This window comes from Capra hircus, chromosome 13, assembly GCF_001704415.2.
Source record: "Capra hircus breed San Clemente chromosome 13, ASM170441v1, whole genome shotgun sequence".
NCBI classification, from domain to species: domain Eukaryota; kingdom Metazoa; phylum Chordata; class Mammalia; order Artiodactyla; family Bovidae; genus Capra; species Capra hircus.
This window is the reverse complement of record NC_030820.1, coordinates 31,102,377-31,127,274: the sequence shown is the minus strand read 5'-3', so window position 1 is coordinate 31,127,274 and position 24,898 is coordinate 31,102,377. Positions and strand designations below refer to the sequence as shown.

Here is a 24,898-nt window from a genome sequence, read left to right as displayed (position 1 = left end):
TGCAGGGAACATTAGAGATGCAGGTTTGATCCCTGGGTTGGGAAGATCCCCCGGAAGAAGGCATGGCAAACCACTATGGTATTTTTGCCTTGAGAATCCCAAGAACAGAGGAGCTGGTAGGCTACAGTCCATAAGGTCTCAATGAGTCAGACATGACTGAAGTGACTTAGCACGCATGCACACATTATGAAAAGGCAACGCCCCCAACCCTGCTTTGATTTAAGGGCTCCCTGTCTCAAAGGAGGCGCCACCTCCTTCTAGTAACCCTGATCAGAAACCTGTGCCTTACCCTGGACATCTTCCCTTTAGTGCCCATTTGCAGTCCATCACCAGACTTTAACAATTTCACCTCCCAACTATGTCTCAAAGCCACTTCCTTCTTTCTACTCCCCACCACTGCTTGGGTCTGGGTTACCATGATGGTTAGTTTTGATTGTCTCCTTGCCTAGGCTCTAGTACCCAGTCAATATTTAATCAAACACGAATCCAGATATTGCCATGAGGGTGTGCTTTACATCCACCAGCAGTTGACTTTAAGTAAAGAGAAAGACCCTTGATAATGTGAGTAGGCCTCCTTCATTCAGCTGATTTCCTTAAAAGCAAAAACTGAGATTTCCCAGAAAAGATGTTCTGTTTCAGGATTGCAGCATCAACTACTGCCAGCCGGCCCTGCAGAGTTCAGACTTGCCAGCCCCCATGACTGCATGGGTCAATTCCCTAACATAAATCTAGATAGATAGATAGCAGTGTTAATTGACTCTTGCTTCTGCTTCTCTGGAGAGCCCTAACTGATAAGAGCTGCTCTAATGATCTCAACTATTACCTCTACTACTGCTGCTAAGTTGCTTCAGTTGTGTCCGACTCTGTGCGACCCCATAGATGGCAGCCCACCAGGCTCCCCTGTCCCTGGGATTCTCCAGGCAAGAACACCGGAGTGGGTTGCCATTTCCTTCTCCAATGCATGAAAGTGAAAAATGAAAGTGAAGTCAGTCAGTCATGTCCAACTCTTAGCAACTCCACAGACTGCAGCCCACCAGGCTCCTCCGTCCATTGGATTTTCCAGGCAAGAGTACTGGAGTGGGGTGTCATTGCCTTCTCCAACTGTTACCTCTAGTTATCACCTAACTGGTGTTCTGGTTGTCTGTTGCTGCATTATAAACTAATGAGTTGTGACTTCCTTTGCAGTCCAGTAGTGAAGACTCTGTGCTGCCACTTCCGGGAGCACAGGTTTGATCCCTAGTCAAGGAACTAAGATCCCACATGCTGTGTAGCTTGGCCAAGAAAAAAAACAAAAATGAAAGGCAGTTGATTTAAGGCAATGATTTCATACTCTCTCACGGTTCCATTGGCTGACTGGGCTGAGCTGGGGGACTCTTCATCAAGGGCTGTCATATGTTTTGTCGTCTGTGGTTGGACTGGGCTGGGCTGGACCCCCACAGTGGCCTGCTCCCACAGCTGGCAGTTGATGTTGACTTCCGTAGGAGCTCAGTGAGGGCTGCCATTTATAGCACCTGCAAGAGACCCTTTGCTTGTGACCTGTGCTTCTTACAGCTTGTCCAGAGACTAAATGTTCCAGGAGACTGAGGCAGAAGCCCCAAGATTTTTATGACCCAGAACACCACTTGTGCTGTTTTCTCTTGGTCACAAGAGTCACAGGAGCCAGCCTAGATTCGAGGGAAGGGCCTTGAGATTTTAGTTTTGATATGAGGAATATCAAGCTAGGAAGAGAAGGAACTGGTGGTGGTCATCTTTGGAGACCATCTTCAGTACTGGGTCACTGCCATATCCTCCTAACTGACCACATCAGTTTATTCAATCCCCCCTCCCCTGACCTGTCCTCCCCACTAGAGCTAGGGGACGACCCTGGCAGATCTCACTGTGTCCTTGCCATAACTAGACCTTCAATGACTTGTTCTTTCCCATAGAAAGAAGTGGAATTGTTCCGCTTGTCTTACTTCGGAGACTTGTCCTGATGCAGTTCTTCAGGGTTCCCTGCCACGCACTCTGCCTCCCAGTGCCAGAGTTTCTTCCAGCAATTTGCACGTTTCATGTTCTTTCTCCTCCCAGCTTCCATATGCCCTGTTTTCTGTTTCTCAGTGTCTTTCTCTGCCGTACTTGTCTCTCTTTATAGTAAGTCCTCTACATACGAACCTTCAAGTTTTAAACTTTCAGAGATACGAACTTGCATTTGTGTGTTCAATCGTGTAAGTTAGTTCGCATGTCCAACTTGCTTTTCAAGATGCTGTACTGTAAGATTTAAATCGTTTTTATTTACTATTTGTGTTTATTTTTTTACATATTATTTGTGTGAAAAGTATTATAAACCTTTGACAGTACAGTAAAATACAGCCAGTCATGTTAGTTGGGCACCTAGGCTAACTTTGTTGAACTTACGAACAAATTGGACTTAAAAACGTGCTCTCAGATTGGAATGGTAAATAAGTCCCTTGAATTTGTGCAGGTACTTATGTTTTAAAACTCCTTTTCCTAGGACCCTCATTAGAATCTTAGGGAACGGATCCCAGAAAAGGGCAGCTCTTTAGTCTCTGACTCACCCTGCCTGCCACACATCTCATTAAGGGAGTCTCAGAGAGTTTGATAAACAGAAGAGAGGCCTGTGAGCCCTGGGCTGGGACACTTAGGTAGTTAGTATTCAGAGTGTCCTATAGTGTCTTGTACACTGTGAGCCTTAAGCCATCATTAACATTTCATGGAAATCTGGGAAGCATCCCATTTAGAACTAAAGAATTTTGACCCGGGACTCAAAATGAACTGGGAAAAAAAAAGTGAAGATGAAAACCAAGGAAACACTCAGCACCTATAGTGGTAAAAGAAAAAGGAATTTCTTCAATTTGAACAAAAATCTCTGCCTCCAAAGTATTTCATTAGACCAACTGTGATGCAACTTGTACATCTTCAGATTCCACCTTTATCAGTTCAGTTCAGTCACTCAGTCGTGTCCAACTCTCTGTGATGTCATGAATTGCAAAACTCCAGGCCTCCCTGTCCATCACCAACTCCCGGAGTTCACTCAGACTCACATCCATTGAGTCAGTGATACCATCCAGCCATCTCATCCTCTGTCGTCCCCTTCTCCTCCTACCCCCAATCCCTCCCAGCATCAGTCTTTTCCAATGAGTCAACTCTTCACATGAGGTGGTCAAAGTACTGGAGTTTCAGCTTCAGCATCATTCCTTCCAAAAAACACCCAGGGCCAATCTCCTTCAGAATGGACTGGTTGGATCTCCTTGCAGTCCAAGGGACTCTCAAGAGTCTTCTCCAACACCACAGTTCAAAAGCATCAATTCTTCAGCGTTCAGCTTTCTTCACAGTCCAACTCTCACACCCATACATGACCACTGGAAAAACCATAGCCTTGACTAGACGGACCTTTGTTGGCAAAGTAATGTCTCTGCTTTTGAATATGCTATCTAGGTTGGTCATAACTTTTCTTCCAAGGAGTAAGTGTCTTTTAATTTCATGGCTGCAATCACCATCTGCAGTGATTTTGGAGCCTAAAAAAATAAAGTCTGACACTGTTTCCGCTGTTTACCCATCTATTTCCCATGAAGTGATGGGGCCAGATGCCATGATCCTAGTTTTCTGAATGTTGAGCTTTAAGCCAACTTTTTCACTCTCCTCTTTCACTTTCATCAAGAGGCTTTTTAGTTCCTCTTCACTTTCTGCCATAAGGGTGGTGTCATCTGCATATCTGAGGTTATTGATATTTCTCCTGGCAATCTTGAAGCCCAGTGTTTCTCATGATGTACTCTGCATATAAGTTAAGTAAGCACTGTGACAATGTATAGCCTTGACGTACTCCTTTCCCAATTTGGAACCAGTCTGTTGTTCCATGTCCAGTTCTAACTATTGCTTCCTGACCTGCATATAGGTTTCTCAGGAGGCAGGTCAGGTGGTCTGGTATTCCCGTCTCTTTCAGAATTTTCGACAGTTTATTGTGATTCACACAGTCAAAGACTTTGGCATAGTCAATAAAGCAGAAATAAATGCTTTTCTGGAACTCTCTTGCTTTTTCCGTGATCCAGCAGATGCTGGCGATTTGATCTCTGGTTCCTCTGCCTTTTCTAAAACCAGCTTGAACATCTGGAAGTTCACAGTTCACGTATTGCTGAAGCCTGGCTTGGAGAATTTTGAGCATTACTTTACTAGCATGCGAGATGAGTGCAATTGTGCGGTAGTTTCAGCATTCTTTGGCATTGCCTTTCTTTGGGATTGGAATGAAAACTGACCTTTTCCAGTCCTATGGCCACTGCGGAGTTTTCCAAGTTTGCTGGCATATTGAGTGCAGCACTTTCATAGCATCATCTTTCAGGATTTGAAATAGCTCAGCTGGAATGCCATCACCTCCACTAGCTTTGTTCATAGTGTTGCTTTCTAAGGCCCACTTGACTTCACATTCCAGGATGTCTGGCTCTAGGTGAGTGATCACACCATCGTGATTATCTTGGTCATGAAGATCTTTTTTGTACAGTTCTTCTGTGTATTCTAGCCACCTCTTCTTAATATCTTCTGCTTCTGTTAGGTCCATACCATTTCTGTCCTTTATCGAGCCCATCTTTGCATGAAGTGTTCCCTTGGTATCTCTAATTTTCTCAAAGAGATCTCTAGTCTTTCCCATTCTGTTGTTTTCCTCTATTTCTTTGCATTGATCACTGAGGAGGCCTTTCTTATTTCTTCTTGCTATTCTTTGGAACTCTGCATTCCACCTTTATAGGTCAAGGCTAAAAGTATTAAGCCTTGAGCAGCCTACTTCTTGAGAGTGCTAGCTTATGGTGAACTATTTCAGATTTGTGATCTCTGAAGAAGATTTAGCTTCAGGACCAGGGACCAGGCTTGATCACTCAAGAGCTTTTGTATAGCAAAGTTTTATTAAAGTATAAAAAGGGACAGAGAGAGCTTCTGACATAGACATCAGAAGGGGCACGGAGAGTGCTCCCTTTGCTAGTCTTATATACTTTTACTATATACTTTTCAATTGGTTATTAACAATAAATCAAAAGAATGTCTCAAGGCTGTAAAGCTCTTAACAGACCCACTCCCACAATAAACATTTTAAGATAACAGGATTAGAACTAATAATAGAAAGATCTTACCAGACCCACTCCTATAATATACATTTTAAGGTGACAGGATTAGTCAGAAGGTTCTCAAGAAGGAGAAACATGTCCTCAAGCAGGATACATTGTCCTTATATAATCACTGGTATGGAGTTTAAAGAAAAGCATATCCTTGAGCAAGAGAAGTTGTTTTGTTGTGCAGTCATCAGCTCTGGGCTTAAAGAAAAAAAAAAAAATTGTCCTTTTCTCTTCCTTGAGAACTCCAGATTCCAATCTCCTCCTCAAGAGCCCAGAATCCCTTTCTTCTCCTTAGGGACCCTGGACTTCTTAGCAACTTGTCTAGGAATTGACTCTCTCAAGAGTGAAGCACTCTGAAAGGAAGTAAACTGTTTCTAGATCTGGAAATCTGTGCAGTATAGAGAGTCTCCAGTCTTTTCCTGGAGGTGGAAGGGAGTAGATTTCTTTTTGGAACTGGATTGTGTGGATAAAGTTGCTGAAAGCATGACAGAGCAGGATTAGATCATCTCAAGCCAGGGGTTTCTTTTCTGTTAAATTCTGGGACATAGTGTCTGGACCACTTGATAACCTTGATCCCATCCATCGGGGACCATGGACACCCTCTGTATAAAACAAGAACCTTGAATGTCTCAGTTAATAGAGGGTTTGAAGCATTCACATGTAAAATTTTTTGCAGCCTTTGAGTTATGTCTGGACAGGTTGTCAGCGAGGTGCTACCAGCATTATTTTGGGAGCCACTGTGTTGTTTGGTGCCATTCTGGAAAGCATCCTAATGGAAAAAGCTCAAAGTCAAGCATTACCCACCCAATGTATTCTAATGTAAATTGCAGAGAAGTGAATGTCAGAAAATGTAAGTTAACGTAAGGTAACAACCTCAGTCCTATCACAATAAACTCTGAACTCCTGTTTTCTCATCTCTAAAATAGGAATAATTATATGTTCTACCTTCTTGGTTTTTGTGGGAATCAGATGTCATACTAAATGTGCAATGCTCTGGAAAGTACAGTGCTTTACAGGGATGGGTTTGTGAATGTCAATCTGGCTGAATATTTACTATGCATTGGAAAGGGTGAGCTTTTTGACTTTGTCTGAGGGTTCAAATGCTAATCCATTCCTGAAACACTCTCACAGACACCCCCCCAAAATAGTTTTGCCAGTTCTCTGAGCAACTTGGCTCAGTTAAGTTGACGATGAAATTCACCATCACATCCAGGTAATACCATCAGTGTCCTTTATTTCTTAATGTCTTTTGTTCTTTTTATACATAAAGGGGGAAATTGCCACACTCATTATTGTGAGTGCATCAGGTTGACTTTGGAGTCACCAAGGATTAGAATTGACTTTGTTTTTAGGAATGATGGAAAATGGAATAGCAGAAATAAAATTTTATTTTGTTTTGTTTGTTCTAAGCATCTCAGCTCTATACTAGCACTGGCTGTTACAGGGATCTTTACCTTGTGGATGAACTGGGAAATGACAAAGAGCATAAATTTATAATTCTGCCACTGAATATAAAGGCTTAAAGTGTCACATTAGTAAGTGATCCAACATAGGCTACAAAAATGATATTTTGGATAATTATTCTGATGTTTTTCCTGGGAAGTTATTATGAATGTTTAGGTGTTTAACATTGGTTTTTCCCCTTCTTTTTTATTTTTATTTTTTCATTGGAGTATAATTGCTTTACAATGTTGTGTTATTGTAGTTTCTGCTACACAACAAAATTAACATTGATTTTTGATAGTGATTTCTTTAAAAGTGCAAGAAAGGAATGGCTAAATCGATTCTGGTACATTCAGACAATGGAAAATGACTCAAGCAATAAAAAGGGACAAGTTACCAACATACACAGCAACATACATGAATGGCAGAATCATTTATACCAAGTGAAAGAAGCCTTACACAAAAGTGTATATATGATATGATATTTTAAATTAATTAAATACAAAAATTTTTATTAGAGTACAGTTGGTTTAAAATGTTGTATTATTATGATTATGCTTATATAAATTCTGGAACAGGCAAAACTAATGTTTGGTTAAAAAAAAAAGATCAAGAATGGGGTTGCCTTGAGGTGGGGTTGGGCTGGAGGTGGACTAGGAAGAGTTTGAGGAATTGTTTGGTAGAATTGGTAATATTCTATATCTTAATAGAGGATTGGGTTACAGGGGTCTCTGCACTTCTCAAAACTCACTGAATACATTTGGGATTTTATTGTATGTAAATTCTACCCCCAAATACATAATAATGTTATACATGCTGAAGTATTTAGGGCTGAAGTGTACTGATACCTTTAATTTACTTTGAATTGTAATATCGGTAACAGCAAAAGTGAATTGATGAGTAAATACACATTAAGGAAAATACAGTAAAAAAAATTACTTGTGAAGTCTATCTGGTCATTTTTCAAATGAGCATTGTCCAGTTCTTTCAAATTTCCTGTGGATTTGAAAATTTTATAATTGAGAATATAATTTCAGAAAATTAGAAAAAAAAAAATTATGGCTTGTAGTTTCTCAGCAATGGATTGAACCCAGGCCACAGCAATGAAGGCACTGAATCCTAACTGGTAGCCCACCAGGGAACTCCCAGAAAAAAACTGTTTAAAATCCCACAAAGGGTACTCTGCTTAGTGCTTTTGAGTGTGTGTGATGCAAGGAGATCCAACCAGTCCATTCTGAAGGAGATCAGCCCTGGGATTTCTTTGGAAGGAATGATGCTAAAGCTGAAACTCCAGTACTTTGGCCACCTCATGCGAAGAGTTGACTCATTGGAAAAGACTCTAATGCTGGGAGGGATTGGGGGCAGGAGAAGGGGACGACCGAGGATGAGATGGCTGGATGGCATCACTGACTCGATGGACGTGAGTCTGAGTGAACTCCAGGAGTTGGTGATAGACAGGGAGTCCTGGCGTGCTGCGATTCATGGGGTCGCAAAGAGTCGGACACGACTGAGCAACTGAACTGAGCTGAACTGATGCAATATTCTTCCAAGCACCAGATAGCCTTAGAGAAATTAAATTACTTGTAGACAGTACCTGAGAATCTATTCTACTGCCTCTCTCAACGTGTTTTGTAAGAGATATTTAAAATTATAAACACATAAGGATTTCTGAGTTTGCAGTATGTCACATGAATTGTTATGAAATTAAATTTATCATTAAAAATACTTACTATCATGGTTTTGATGACACATCATTTCATTTTCAATGTTTTCTTTTGTTGTTCTCCATGATCTCGCTTTTAGAAATGGTAGGTTCTGAAGTACAGAGAGGGATACTATTTTAATAAGATAAGCTGACTTATAAGAATTCATTTGAAAATCTTGATTTTTACGGTTCAAATAATATCATAGCACTGACTTTTCATACCCTGAAAGTTATTGGAATCCAAGATGACTGGAATGTGATTCAAAATAAACAGGACTTCCCTGATGGTCCAGTGGTTAAGAATTCACTTTGCAATTCAGGGGACACAGGTTCGATCCCATCCCCGGTCAAAGAACTTAAATCCCACCTGCCACAACTAAAGATACCATGTGCTGCAATTAAGACCTGATACAGTCAAATAAATGAATAAATATTTTTTTAATGACCATGATAGACCAGAGTGTTGTATTTTTTCAAAAGAACCAAGTTCAGTAGGAACATATATAAAAGTATACCCTTCAGGACCAAAAACCAATTAAAAAATGTGCAGTATTGAAGAACCAGTTGGGAATCTAGGGTATCAATACCCACTGAGTATTCACTGTTCCTTGTGCTATGATAGGACCCAACTACAATATATATTTTTAAGTAAACAGAGAAATATGTAAAGGTTTAAAGATGAACAAGATGACTTTAGTGAAAACCAGTCTTACGGAAAAAATCTGAGAGAAGAGGAAATTCTCTAAATGCATTTACATGAAGTGTTTTTATGGAAAGATTCTGTGAGAAACTAACCAGAGAAGTGGATTTAAGAGAAGAGAGTTCATTTGTGCAAATGTCAGAGTCTCTTAACTTCAAGGTTGTGAAATTATGATCAAGAGATTATATGGAATCTACATCTCTGGAGAATTACACTTGCAAAATGTAAATTCTGAGTGGTTCTAGATTCACCTGCCAGAAGTTGGGGGTAAACTCGGATGATCCCTGGAAGGACCTTTCTGGGTCTGCATTCTGGCAGTAAGGTGTCACTCCACTGGAACAGTTAACAGACATTACTTGGCTCTAAATTACTCTAAACTTTCTCTAAAGAATGGCAGCTTTAAATTCGCCTCCCTTAAAAATTCACTCTATTAATGTGCATCAGTGCAGTTATGATTAACTGTACTGTATTGTATACTTGTGATTTTCTAAAAAGGTAAATCTCAAGTATTCTTACCATAAAAAAAAAGAAAGATAACTATGTGGAGTGATGGGATATGTTGATTAGTTTGATTATGGTGATGACTGTACAATATGTGTGAGTATCAAAACATAAACATAAACAATTCACATTTGTGACATTTTTCTCTTTTTTTTTGGCCACACTGCATGGCTTGTAGGATCTTATTCCCTGACCAAGAGATTGAACCCAGGCCCTCTGCCATAATGTGCTAACCACTGGACCACCAGGAATTCCCTGTATTTGTGAATTATACTTCAATGAAACTTGAAAAAAATCACTGTTGAATGGTGCTTCCTTTTGTTGAAATTGTCTTGTAATAAATGATTACGTATTGCTTTGGTGATGGTGCATGATACTGGTCTTAATTTGATTTCTATACTTTTTAATAAAATAATTAGAAAGTATTCTATCATTTTCTTTTTGTTGTTACAACATTATCATGAGAAAGAAGTCTTTATATTTATTTTATATATTTATTTACTTACTTAATTATTTTTGGCAGCACTGGGTCTTTGTTGCTGTGCAAGGACTTTTTCTAGTTGAGGCAAGTGGGAGTCACTCTCTAGTTGCGTTGCACAGACTCCTCATGTGGTGGTTTCTTTTGTTGCAGAGCACGGGCTCTAGGGCACGTGGGGTCAGTAGTTGTGGCTCCTGGATTCTAGAGCACAGCTCAATACTTGGGGCACACCGACTTAGTTGTTCTACGGCATGTGGGATCTTTCTGGAGCAGGGCTCGAATCCATGTTCACTGCATTGGCGGGTGGATTCTTTACCACTGGACCACCAGAGAAGTCCCAAGTCTTTATATATAAACCACTATATACTCAGTATTTCTTGTGGGTGACTCAGTCCTTACCTGAGTGTAAGTACATTAGTGTTCTTTGCTATTTTATCCTTGCCCCATCCAGGGCCAGTTAGAATGGAATGAGATAAAAATGAAGATACTTTGTGAATGAGGTATCTTCTCTCTGAAAGTCAATATGGCAAAATTCTCTTCTGCATTTTCCATCCTCATCTCTATTTTGGATTTCTTAATCTTAATCCGTGACTCATTTGTCTCCTTATCCTTCGCAGAGCAAAACTAGCTTCCTGCTGTGATGCTGTTCAAAACTTCATTGTTTCTCAAAACAACACTCCCATCGGAACCAACATGACCTATGAGGTGGAAAGTAAAAGCAAAATCCAAATTAAAGAAGACATTTTTGATATGTTGCCAGTGGTGAGTGAAAATTTCTTGTGGTTTCTGTGTGTCACCATTTAAGGTGAACATTGTCTCAGATGAAGTAATAACATAAACATGGAGGAGTTGATTCATTAAAATGCCACACTCTGATGTGTAAGATATGTACGGTGGTCCATTTTCAGCAGGCAGTTTTGAATCCTTGTGGCTCTGCAGGGAATGGTATTTGTATCTTAAATAATAAACTCTTCTAGCCCTTGAGTCTTCATGACTCATCCTAGTATGAGACGAAGTATTGGGCTTTCTGCATAGTAATTACTAGGACTTGGGGAGATAACCATTTTTTACCTGGTTCTTTCACTTGTCAGTTTTGGTGACTAACTCAATTTTTTCACAAAGAACTGCAGGTTTATGTGACTAATCTTTGGGACGTAAATACATTAGAGTTCCTGGTTAGTAAACATTGCTTCCACTAGACAGGGATTTTTTTTTAATTTAAAATTTTAAAATTTAAAATGAATTTAGTTTGTGGGAAGCAATCTGAGAAAGATTTAAAATATATATAATTAAGAAACTCAAATTGACAAAGATGACCATAAAAACAAATGGTAAAAGTGATATAGTTAGATATGAAGGAAGGACAGATAAGAACAAAAAATATAACAATGAAATCAATAGTAGAAAAGATAATTTTTATCCTTTTTTTCTTAGTCAGGCATTTTTATCTAGTGTGTTCACTGATGTATCCCAAGTTCCTAGAACGTTTCCCAGTGCATAGATGCATTCATTGTATTGTCATTTATTAAACTAAGTAATGATACATTATCATTACAATATAAATCCAAACTTGGGGGAAATTTTTCTCATGAAGAGTATCCCACTGTTAATAGACTGTGCTTTCAGACATCATTTTATGATTTGATGAAAAGCAGTTAGGCCACGTAAGTGGTCAAAATGGGATCACTTTATATATGCAGTTTATCAACTGTAGACTATTCAGTTCTTACAATTAATTCCATTATGTGGGACATTTGACTTCTTTCGATTGTTTTATTGTTATGTAAGTTGTTCCAGTTTTTTTCAAAAAAGATTACAATTAAAGGAAAGTATAATTTTCTGGGAATGAATAAAATCAATATAAAATGTTAGAGAAAAAATATTGCACATTTTCTGGACGGGAATGGTGACCAATTCATACAGCATTCTGAAAACCCCCTCATGATTCATTGAAATTACCAATAGCTAAAATGATAGCAAGCCATGAAATTAAAAGATGCTTACTCCTTGGAAGAAAAGTTATGACCAAACTAGATAGTATATTCAAAAGCAGAGACATTACTTTGCCGACTAAGGTCCATCTAGTCAAGGCTATGGTTTCTTCTGTAGTTATGTATGGATGTGAGAGAGTTGGACTGTGAAGAAGGCTGAGCGCCGAAGAATTGATGCGTTTCAGCTGTGGTGTTGGAGAAGACTCTTGAGAGTCCCTTGGACTGCAAGGAGATCCAACCAGTCCATTCTGAAGGAGATCAACCCTGGGATTTCTTTGGAAGGAATGATGCTTAAGCTGAAGCTCCAGTACTTTGGACACCTCATGCAAAGAGTTGACTTATTAGAAAAGACTCTGATGCTGGGAGGGATTGGGGGCAGGAGGAGAAGGGGACGACCGAGGATGGGATGGCTGAATGGCATCACAGACTCGATGGACGTGAGTCTGAGTGAACTCCAGGAGTTGGTGATGGACAGGGAGGCCTGGCGTGCTGCGATTCATGGGGTCGCAAAGAGTCGGACATGACTGAGCAACTGAACTGAACTGAACTGAAAGATGGCTCAGTGGTCAAGAATCTGCCTGCAATACAGAAGACCCAGGTTTGATCCCTGGGTCAGGAAGATCCCCTGGAGTATTCTTGCCTGGAGAATTCCATGGACAGAGGAGCCTACAGTCTTTGGGGTCACAAAAGGTCGGACATGACTGAGTGACTGACACTTTCACTTTCAAAGAATATTTATATCCCTTATCAGAGAAGCCCTTGGGGAGGTCCACAGAGAGCAACTCTTTCAACCAATGCCATTTTTTCTAGTGTTTTCCTTGCTTTAGGCTGGCCAGAACAGAGGAACAACAGGTATTTTTTGCTTCTAATTGGCACCTTGAAAAGAATAACTTAACATAAGCTTGATAATTCTGGATGAGATTAACAACAGCATCCATTTTCCAAATTGATGCTGACTTTTTAAAACTGAGGGGAGGAAATTCTGAAGTTAATACAGTAGCAACTGCAAAGTGAACTCACTTTTCTGTGTTTCTTCAACATCCCATCCATGGACACAGCATCCAAAGTTGCTTTCTGCACTCCCACCCTGCTATGTTCTGCCAGGCACACAGTGAACAAACCGCAGCGTTAGATGCTTTTGATGAAATGTTGTAAAGTCACTTTCTCCAAAAACTCTGCCAAGTAACTTGAAAACAAACAACAAAGTTGGTTTTCTTTTTGTTGTTGTTGTTTCTCCATTTCATTTTATTTTACTTAATTTTGGTCACACTGCGAAGGCATGCAGGATCTCAGTTCCCTGACCAGGGATCAAACCCATGCCCCCCTGCAGTGGAAGTAACCACTGGGCGACCAGGGAAGTCCCCAAAGTTGGTTGACAATTGGAATGAGCAACAAGCAGACTGCTGAGTTGCCCAAAGATGCATTTTATTAGGAGGTTTAAAGGACATTGAAATTTTCATTTATTTAATCTCTTACTGAACATGAGATCTCAAAACATGGATTTTTTTTTCTTCCTAGTTGACCAAGAAACCAGAGAAAAATGTTCATTATATTAAGTGCTTAATTGGAGATAGGTTCCTCTCAGTAATCTCTTCTGTTGTACCATAAAGAGCCTATTTACATTCCACCCTATCTGTAAAGTTCAGAATTTACTGTGGTATTGTTTAGTAAATACTGTCTGAAAACAGCTGTTAATAGAAGTTCAGTGACTTGCAATAATCAGCGGTATGTGAGAACCATTCATTAAAGAGCCAGGCATTCTGCTAGGCATCAAAGCCACACAGGGAAATAAGGCACATCATTTTTTTAAAATTTATTTTAATTAATTGTTTGACCATGTGAAGCAGCATGTGGCATCTGAGTTCCCCAACCAGGGACTGAACCCATGCCCCCTGCAATGAAAGTGTGGTTTCTTAACCGCTGAACAATCAGGGAAGTCCCAAGGCACATGCTTAAGTTAACCTTTATCCCTTGAATGAGAGCATCTGTAAGATGACAGTGGACTATGAAACAGACTGCCTGGGTTTGAATCCCAGCTCTGCTGCTCTCTAGCCATTACTTAAACTCATGCCTCCATCTTCTTGTCTGTAAAATGCTCACAAGGGTGTTGTATGGATTCTGTGTGTTAAGTTACAACTCAGAAAAGTGCTTTTCACATAAGAAGTACAATATGATTTTTCATTTTTAGGGACAATCCAGATGTGCTGAAACATAGTTCTCATCACTTGTTTGGCATCTCCCAATTCAGCCTCAGGAGCACAGGGCAGTCAGGTGACTCAGGGTCTGTCTGTAGGGCAGCTCAGAAGCACACTGGTCCTGGGGTGTGCTTGTATACCGGACAGGAGGGTTCCCTGACAGCAGCAGTGTAAATAGCCCCATTGTGGTGATTATAATTTACCACTGGTTTAACAACCAGCTGACAAAATTCCTGAATATTTACCAGCTGGTTCCCATAAGCTGGGACAACCGGGTTCCAAAGTAACATTGAGGGTTATACCCAGGTAGCCACTAGGCCAGCAGTCATTCATTGAGAAGTGATGTTCCTCTGGGCAAGTGCAGTGAAAGATGAGGGGGTTGAAAAGTAATAAACATACTCCCTGCCCCTTAAGTACCTACGTTCGCATTCTAGAAACAAAACAGGTGAATCGGGACCTTGTATTGTGGAAGTCTGTGCTGGCATCCTTGCTGCTGATTAAGGTCACAGCATGACTTCCAGGAAAGTGACTGGCAAAGGCCAACAACACTGTCTAATTGACCAGTTATTTTCAGACTGTGAAGGATTTGGTCATAGTGAAGAGTCCTTAGGGATTGGCTAGTTGGATCCTTGGAGGAAACAAAAATGATGCTGGTCTTGGAAATGAATTTGAAATAAATCAGCACAAAGTGACTAGGCTTCCTCAGAGCACTGTGGCTGATCATTTATGGAGACAGCAGGCGTAAATTTCCTGTCATCACTGAGCCTGAAGATCTCACTATTTAAGAAGCACAGAGAACTTTTGCTAAATTAACTTAATTTTATGGCCAAGAATAGAGAATTTAACGCAGCTTTATAATTGCCTTATTTTTGGCTGAAAATGGTCCTGTTTGTCGGAAAGACTCGTGAATTTTTGTCATCCTCAATTTATTTACTTAGTTAAGGGATGTAAAAAACATTAAAGTACATTTTAAAAGCAAATGTATTATATTTAGTATTTTTACATTAAATTGTATATGGTATGCTATGTATTCCTCTCAAGAAAGATGAAACTTAGGTTTACAGGATTTCTTTTTTTCATTCTTGTCAAAGAACGAAACTAGAACACTTTCTAACACCATACACAAAAATAAACTCAAAATGCATTAAAGATCTAAGCGTAAGACCAGAAACTATAAAACTCCTAGAGGAGAACATAGGCAAAACACTCTCTGACATAAATCACAACAGGATCCTCTATGACCCATCTCCCAGAATATTGGAAGTAAAAGCAAAAATAAACAAATGGGACCTAATTAAAATTAAAAGCTTCTGCACAACAAAGGAAGCTATAAGCAAGGTGAAAAGACAGCCTTCAGAATGGGAGAAAATAATAGCAAATGAAGCAACTGACAAACAACTAATCTCAAAAATATACAAGCAACCCCTGAAGCTCAACTCCAGAAAAATAAACGACCCAGTCAAAAAATGGGCCAAAGAACTAAATAGACATTTCTCCAAAGAAGACATACGGATGGCTAACAAACACATGAAAAGATGCTCAACATCACTCATTATCAGAGAAATGCAAATCAAAACCACAATGAGGTACCATTTCACGCCAGTCAGAATGGCTGCTATCCAAAAGTCTACAAGCAATAAATGCTGGAGAGGGTGTGGAGAAAAGGGAACCCTCTTACACTGTTGGTGGCAATGCAAACTAGTACAGCCACTATGGAGAACAGTATGGAGATTCCTTAAAAAACTCGAAATAGAACTACCTTATGACCCAGCAATCCCACTACTGGGCATACACACCAAGGAAACCAGAATTGAAAGAGACACGTGTACCCCAATGTTCACTGCAGCACTGTTTATAATAGCCAGGACATGGAAGCAACCTAGATGTCCATCAGCAGATGAATGGATAAGAAAGCGGTGGTACATATACACAATGGAGTATTACTCAGCCATTAAAAAGAATACATTTGAATCAGTTCTAATGAGGTGGATGAAACTGGAGCCTATTATACAGAGTGAAGTAAGTCAGAAAGAAAAACACCAACACAGTATACTAACGCATATATATGGAATTTAGAAAGATGGTTATGATGACCCTGTATGTGAGACAGGAAAAGAGACACAGATGTCTAGAACAGTCTTTTGGACTCTGTGGGAGAGGGAGAGGGTGGGATGATTTGGGAGAATGGCATTGAAACATGTATAATATCATATATGAAATGAATCGCCAGTCCAGGTTCGATGCAGGATACAGGGTGCTCGGGGCTGGTGCACTGGGATGACCCAGAGAGTGGTACTGGGAGGGTAGTGGGAGGGGGGTTCAGGATGGGGAACACGTGTGCACCCGTGGTGGATTCATGTTGATGAATGGCAAAACCAATACAATATTGCAAAGTAATTAACCTCCAATTAAAATAAATACATAAATAATAAAATAAAAATTTTAATAATATTTTTATTTGTAAAACTAAAAAAATAAAATAAAAGCAAATGTATTATATTTAGTATTTTTACATTAAATTGTATATGATATGCTATGTATTACTCTCAAGAAAGATGAACCTTAGGTTTACGGGATTTCTTTTTTTTTTTTAATTTTATTTCTTTATTTATTTTTGGCTGTGCTGTGTATCTTCATTGTTTCACCCTGGCTTTCTCAGTTACGGCAAGCGGGGGCTACTCTCTAGTTGTGATGCACGGGCTTCTCATTGCGGTGGCTTGTCTTGTGTAGCACAGGCTTTGCGCACACAGGCTTCAGTAGTTACAGCTCACAGGCTCCAGAGGGTGCAGGCTTCAGTAGTTGTGGTGCACAGGCTTAGCTGCTCCATGACAAGTGAAATTTTCCCAGATCAGGGATCAAAGCTGTATCCCCTGCATTGGCAGGCAGTTTCTTAACCACTAGACCACCAGGGAAGTCCTACAGGATATCTTATGATTAGTCAGAAGTTGATTAACATGCTATGGTATTGCTTCTTGTTCTTTTTCTTTCCTTAGTATATGTAAAACTTCAGCTACTTGAATTAAGCTGATGATGTTTATGGTCCTAAAACTAAAGATATTTATGGCAACTTTTCCCTTTCTGTTGATAGTTTCAACCTTTTGTGGGATATTCTTTTAATCAGTGTGCAGTGGTTGGAAACGGAGGAATTCTAAATCAGTCTCTCTGTGGAGCTGAAATCGATAAATCTGACTTCGTTTTTAGGTAAGTACTGTCAGATTGCTTTCTGTTTTTTTTTTTTTTAATCCAAGATCAGTTGAATATTTTAAAGGACTATTCTAAAGATACTCTGTTTAAATTTTGATCTTTGAAATTTATTGCTTAAGTCTACAATTTATCTGGTTTGTTTTCTGACGTGTTAAATGGATCATGAATTCCTTTGAATGTTGATACCAAAAGGATAAAACTGTGCTATGCTTACTAAACTTTCCAGAAACCCTGTATGAAATCATGGTGAAAGAGGATCTTCACTGAAGGACTTGTCAGAGACTTCAGTGTATCAAGGATAACTTTTTTTTTTTTTTCTTAAACAGCATTTCAAGAAAACTTTGTTTTCAAGTAATACTTGTGAAAATGCTGACTTCAATTTTGTATAGCCATACAGCATCATTGTTTATTTAGGTTTCTGGCCTGAAATTTAAGGGGGGAAAATGTGGCTTGTAAAATTCTGATCTTTCATATCTCAGTACAAGCTAGCTTGCCAAAAACAGAAGCAAAAGTGGTTTCTATGTGTTTCTGAACTAATAAGACAAACCAGAGAGCATCTCCACTTTCAGAACATGATGGAAAGATGATTCATCCTTGTGAGGATGGATTTCAATTGAAATGTACCTTTTCATAAAGTTGAAATCTGTTTCTTCCTATTTCATGAGCGCTGATTGCATGCATCAGAGGAAGATCCTTTGATCTTTATTGATTTAATGCTGCCCTTTTTAATAACACATGAAAAGGAAACACAATTTTGAATCAGGAGCTCCCCCTCACTTTAATCTCATTTAGAATTTTATGCTGAAAGTAATGACAGAACAGACCTGGCAGTCCAACAATTATTGTGTTCCTTATGATGAATGTGGAAATGGTGAATACCTGCATGATTTAGCCATTTTGTTAAAGTACTCAGTATGGAAAAGCCAGGGGGGAAATAGATAATTCTTCTCATAATAGACTTTTTATAGACTGAAAATTCCCAAAACATGTGGGGTGAATATTATGCCTAAATATCCATTTTACTTTATAGCAGGTATAAGAAATACAAGTTTAGGTTTAACAAGCAGAAAAACTCAACAGCAGCTACTTAATTTATAACTCTGAAATAAACGTATATATTCTAGATTCTGCATTTGCTGATGGCAGGTATTTTTCTGAATAGAAATACTTAAAAAAATTTTTTTTTCTGAATATTAATACTAACTTCAATACTTTTGGAGTTAGCCTTCCAAACAGAAAGGTCAGATGGGGGCTATACATAGTTGATGTCATTAAAATTTATTTAATGTTTAAGCCTATATTAATTTTGGCAATGCATGTTTTATAGTTTATAAAACCATCTGGAAACTGCTTGTGATTACTTTTCATTTCAGAAGATTTGGAGCTGTCAATTAAAAGTGTAAGGAGCAAGAATAGGTGTTGAGTGGCTTCACTGTAGTTTACATATGCAATATACAATGTTTCCCCTATGGGTCTCCAGTGATGTAATATTAGAAATCATTGTTGAGTCTTCAAAAGGATATGAAGTAGTTATGTTCTGGAAAGTAGATTTGTTACAGGAAGTCCACTAATGAAGATATTTCTGTGGCCTGTTATCTATGATTAATATTTGTTTCTTCAAAAGTACCATCTTTGTTTTAGGATGTATCTTTTTTATCAGTGAGTACATGTTTCATTTATTCATATATTTCACAGAGGATGAAATAGATTATTTTAATCTCAGGAGCATTACAGAACACAGTCAAGTTTAAACAGCTTTCCTCAGAGATGCTCCCTTTGTATGTATAGCTTTAAAGAAATGGTCTACTTGAAATTCTGTAAATGATACTTAGGGAGTCGTAACCAACTTTCCCTTTTTTTGTGAAAAGAATATGCTTACTCAAAATTACAATTCTTAATTTGTTTTCCAATTTAAAGACCAATTAGTACTCAAAAGAGGATGAGAACATCAATATGAAACCATCATTATAAGAACATTAGAGCTTTATTTATTAACAGCTTAATTTGGTGGAAAAACTATCCATATGGGAATCAGGAAATTTTTTAATTTTTTATATACATTTTGCTTCTGGCAGACATTATAACCATAATGACAATGCCTCAATTTTTAAAAATTTGTAAATTGACAATGATACCTAACAGAAGCCAAAGATATTAAGAAAACGTGGCAAGAATACACAGAAGAACTATACTAAAGAGATCTTAATGACCCAGATAACCCCAGTGGTGTGATCACTCACCTAGAACCAGATATCCTGAAGTCTGAAGTCAAGTGGGCCTTAGGAGACACCACTATGAACAAAGCTAGTGGAGGTGATGGAATTCCAGCTGAGCCATATCAAATCCTAAAAGATGATGCTGTGAAAGTGCTGTACTCAATGTGCCAGCAAATTTGGACAACTCAGCAGTGGCCACAGGACTGGGAAAGGTCAGTTTTCATTCCAATCCCAAAGAAAGGAAATGCCAAAGAATATTCAAATGACTGCACAGTTGCACTCGTTTCACATGCTAGCAAAGTAATGCTCAAAATTCTCCAAGCAGGGCTTCAACAGTACATGAACTGAGAACTTCCAGATGTTCAAGCTGCGTTTAGAAAAGGCAGAGAACCAGAGATCCAATTGCCAACCTCCGCTGGGTTATTGAAAAAGCAAGAGAGTTCCACAAAAACATCTACTTGTGCTTTATTGACTACGCAAAAGCCTTTAACTGTGTGAATCACAGCAAACTGAAAAATTCTTAAAGATGTGGGGATACCAGACCACCTTACCTGCCTCCTGAGAAATCTGTATACAGGTCAAGAAGCAACAGTTAGAAACAGATGTGGAGCAACAAACTGGTTCCAAATTGGGAAAGGAGTATGTAACAGCTATATATTGTCAACCTGTTTATTTAACTTATGTGCAGAGTACATCGTGCACAATGCCAGGCTGAATGAAGCAAAAGCTGGAGTCAAGATTGCAGAGGGAAATGTCAGTAACTTCAGATATGCAGATGCCACCTCCCTGATGGCAGAAAGTGAAGAGGAATTGAGGAGTCTCTTGATGAAAGTGAAATAGGAGAGTGAAAAAGCTGGCTTAAAATTCAACATTCAAAAAACTAAGATCATGGCATCTAGTCTCATCACTTCATGGCAAATAGATGGGTATCAATGGAAACAGTGAGAGACTTTATTTTTCTTGGGCTCCAAAATCACTGCAGATGATGACTGCAGCCATGAAATTAAAAGATGCTTACTCCTTGGAAGAAAAGCTATGACCAACCTAGATAGCATATTAAAAAGCAGAGACATTACTTTGCCAACAGAAGTCCATCTAGTCAAAGTTTCGGTTTTTTTAGTAGTCATGTATGGATGTGAGATCTGGACCATAAAGAAAGCTGAGTGCCGAAGAACTGATGCTTTTGAACTGTGGTGTTGGAGAAGACTTTTGAGAGTCCCTTGGGCCTCAAGGAGATCAAACCAGTCAAACCTAAAGGAAATCAGTCCTGAATATTCATTGGAAGGACTGATGCTGAAGCTGAAGCCCCAATACTTTGGCCACCTGATGTGAAGAACTGACTCATTGAAAAAGACTCTGATGCTGGGGAAGATTGAAGGCAGGAGAAGAGGACAACAGAAGATGAGGTGGTTGGATGGCATCACCGACTCAATGGACAAGAGTTTGAGCAAGCTCCAGGAGTTGGTGATGCACAGGGAAGTCTGGCATGCATGGTCCATGGGGTCGCAGAGTCGGACACGATTGAGTAACTGAACTGAACTGACCACCATGGGAATCTAATTAATATAAATAATTTAAATAAAAGGATTGTGAACTCTTCAAATGCTAGGCTAGGTGTAATTGTCACTTCTAGTTTTGTCACTGAAAGCATTTATCAGAGCCTTATGTTTTATCCAATATTTAAATGCCAACTAAGAGTTTGTTGCTGTTGTTGTGTAGTTGCTAAGTCATGTCCGACTCTTTTGTAACCCCATAGACTATAGCCTGCCAGGCAATAGGATTTTCCAGCAAGAATATTGGAGTAGGTTGCCATTTCCTTCTCCAAGGGGTCTTCCCAACCCAGGAATCGAACCTGTCTGAATTCTGTACTTATTAAATGTTTTCAATGGAAATCAGATGAATTCTGAGACTCTATTTACAGCAGTAATTTTCTCCAATAAAATGAGAATGGTCACATGCATATGTGTGGATGTACTTTTTTTTGAAAGTTATATTTTGAGAATATTTTTTTTTCAAATTTCAGGTGTAATCTCCCCCCAACCACAGGAAATGTTACCAATGATGTTGGCACTAAAACCAACCTGGTGACTCTAAATCCTAGTATTATAAAGCTAAGGTAAGTCCCTCCAAGTTACATAACTGTTCAAGACCATTTTTTTTTATTATTTAACCTGTTTCTTAGTCTGAGCCCTAATCTTGCTGCTGAGACTGACTGGAATGGCTTTGTAAGGAAAATACATAAGAATATATTAGTAATTTAGGTTGGGCTCCTAAGGGGTATGTCCAGTTGTACTTCTAATGTCATAAGTCAAGGGTTGCTAATCAAATTAGAACTTACTTATCTCTTCATGTTTTTCACCAGTACTGAAGTTTTTAAAAAATTATTTCCTTCCAGAATTTCAATGTTACTATTTTGTCTTGATAAAACTTTCTTGAAAAAACTTAGTCTACTTAGAAGCTTCAGAGAGTAAGCCTTAGGAGAACCTGACAAAATTGTCAGGGTACTTTGGGCAGTTTATTACTAAAAAATAATTCCCATATTTTATTTTCCACAATGTCACTACTATGAAATATTGGCTGTTTAGTAAAAATCCCATTAAAAGTGAAAGTGTTAGTTTCTCAGTCGTGTCTGACTCTTTGCGACCCCATGGACTGTAGCTTGCCACGCTCCTCTGGCCATGGGATTCTCCAGGCAAGAATACTGGAGTGGGTAGCCATTCCCTTCTTCAGGGGGTATTTCTGATCCAGGGGTCAAACCCAGGTCTCCTGCATTGCAGGGAGATTCTTTACTGTCTGAGCCACCATGGAAGCCCCAAAATCCCATACTTAGTTTAATTCAGTTGTTTTCATCCAAAGTGATTAGTTATTGTTGTTAGTAGAATATATCCCCCAAATAGTTCTAGTATGACTTAAGAGAATATAACATATTGTACCCGTCTCCCCAAAGTTTATTTTCTAAACACATGCACTTAGGTATACCAATGTATTTACTGAGGCATTATTTAAATTAAACACATAGAGCTATCACAGTCCATGGAGGAAATTTAAAAGCATATGTGTGTGTGTGTGTGTGTGCATATAGATATTTTAGGTTTTCTAAACCAGAGATCCCCAGCCTCTGGGATCTAATGCCTAATGATCTGAGGTGGAAGTCATATAATAATAATAGAAATAAAGTACACGATAAAGATACTACACTTGAATCATCCCCAAACCACCCCCACCCCCCAGTTCATGGAAAAATTATCTTCTGTGAAACCAATCCCTGGTGCCAAAAAGGTTGGGGACTGCTGTTTTAAAGGAAATTGTTATTTTATAATAATATGTATACTTGCATACACCTCAATGAATTTTTAAAAAATGTATAGATATTTTAAGAGTGTGCTGTGTTTGAGAAAATGTATCAGTCTGATACATTTGGAAGATGTTTCAGCATTAAAAAGCAACCTCAGAAAAAAATTACTGAGTTTGAAGATAAAATAATTTTTAAAAATGTATGTCCAGCAAGGATATTGCTCTGTAAGAAGGTAGAAATGAAAGAATAGATACGCCAAGAAAGAAATGAAGACCTAACCCTTGATATTTATTATATAAGATGCTTACTTAACCTGAATTTCTCTGAATCTTCAGTTTGTCTCTTTTATATACAGTGACATAACTGGTTCTGTTTTTTGGTCAGTGGTGAATTCAGCTTCATGTTACCCAAACTGTTCCTTTGATGATTATTGTTAAAATCACAATGTTTTAAAAATTTGGCAGATATGGGAACTTAAAGGAAAAGAAAGCAATATTTCTGGAGGACGTTGCAGCCTATGGAGATGCTTTCGTTCTTCTGCCTGCGTTTTCCTTCAGGGCCAATACCGTGGCCTCTTTTAAAGTGTACTACACACTGAAGGAATCTAAAGCAAGACAAAAGGCTTTATTTTTCCATCCCAAGTACCTGAAAAACCTTGCACTCTTCTGGAGGACTAAAGGTGTGACGGAGTATCGCCTGTCCTCTGGCTTGATGATCACAAGTGTGGCGGTCGAGCTGTGTGAGAACGTGAAGCTGTATGGATTCTGGCCCTTCTCTAGAACTGGAGAGAACATGCCTGTCAGCCATCACTACTACGACAATAAGTTACCTAAACGCGGTTTCCATGAGATGCCCAAAGAGTATAGACAAATTCTCCAGCTTCACGTGAAAGGCATCCTCAAGTTACAGTTTAGCAAATGTGAAACAGCCTGAACCAAATGCCTTTAAATGGGCATCATGTTCACATAATGCAGTTGGTGAGTAACAATATTCCCAAACACCGAGAGAGATGGTTGTAGTGTTTCATAGGAAGAGTCCCAAAATTTGGTTGGCTCCATGCTCCACACTATGTTTGCAACCTTAGCAACTCATTTAATTGTTCTAATCTTCAGCTTCTCTTCCTGTAAAATGGGCATCATGATATCTAACTCATATTAGAAAAATGTGATAATCTATGAAATCTTTTGGCAAGTATTTGGTGTGAGGTAGGGACTCTAAGAATATTTCTTGGTTGATATTTACCATTTTCACCCTCACCAGACATAATAAAAGGTAGGCTGTCTTGAAGACTCTTTTTGGAGAGAACAGCTGAGTTGCCAAATATCCACTGGAATTCTTTCTCTGGCAGGAACCTCTGTTATCCATAAAATCATTCCCGCCTTTCTTCCTAACTTAAAAAGTACATATAAGAAAACTGTTTACTTAAACAAAAAGCCTTTCGTTATTCAGGAATGAAGTCCTTATGCTTCTAATTACATTCACTTGTGTCTTGAGCCACACTGATGTAGTGGTTGGATTTAGGCCAATTCTTTTCCTCTTTTACATTTAAAAATCACTCTTTAACATACCTATATTTACTACTTCAAGGGCAGTTACAATTTTTCATACCTGTTGTCTTGTCTGTGGGGAACAGCTGCTTCATGCTGACCCTTTCCTAAGCTCTGTGAGAGAGATGTAAAAATGACTTAAGGCCTGCAGGAAGGAAGAGATGTGTGTTTCATAAACACATTGATGTGAATTTTGTAAACACATTGTGCTCAATGTTCACGAAAGCTTTGAGGAGACAGTACTGTGAGGAATGAAACAAGAATGATTCAATTGATTTCAATGAAATCTATTTCAGAGAAGAGGTAGTTTCTGAATTAAACCTAGTAAAGGAGGAAGTCTTCACCAAATGAAGAAGAATCTAGGAATCCCCTTGATTCCAATTGAAGTTATTTGAGGGTAAATCATGGTCTTTGCCCCGCAAACTTCCACGTGATGGTGGGATATATAGCGCGTGGGGGTGGTGGGTTGGACCTACATCTGTGAAATGGGAATAATACCAAGCTGATTGATTTCACAGGAAAGTCGT

General features: G+C 38.9%; 1 protein-coding gene across 1 annotated transcript in view; it reads left to right on the top strand.

The window, feature by feature from the left end:
* Positions 1-23,845, top strand: part of ST8SIA6 (ST8 alpha-N-acetyl-neuraminide alpha-2,8-sialyltransferase 6) — a 137,456-nt gene extending 113,611 nt beyond the window's left edge. The window contains exons 5-8 of the mRNA XM_018056881.1: positions 10,541-10,685; positions 17,198-17,310; positions 21,553-21,645; positions 23,289-23,845. Coding sequence (XP_017912370.1) covers positions 10,541-10,685; positions 17,198-17,310; positions 21,553-21,645; positions 23,289-23,757 — 820 coding nt within the window. The 3' untranslated portion in view covers positions 23,758-23,845. The remainder of the gene's footprint in view (positions 1-10,540; positions 10,686-17,197; positions 17,311-21,552; positions 21,646-23,288) is intronic.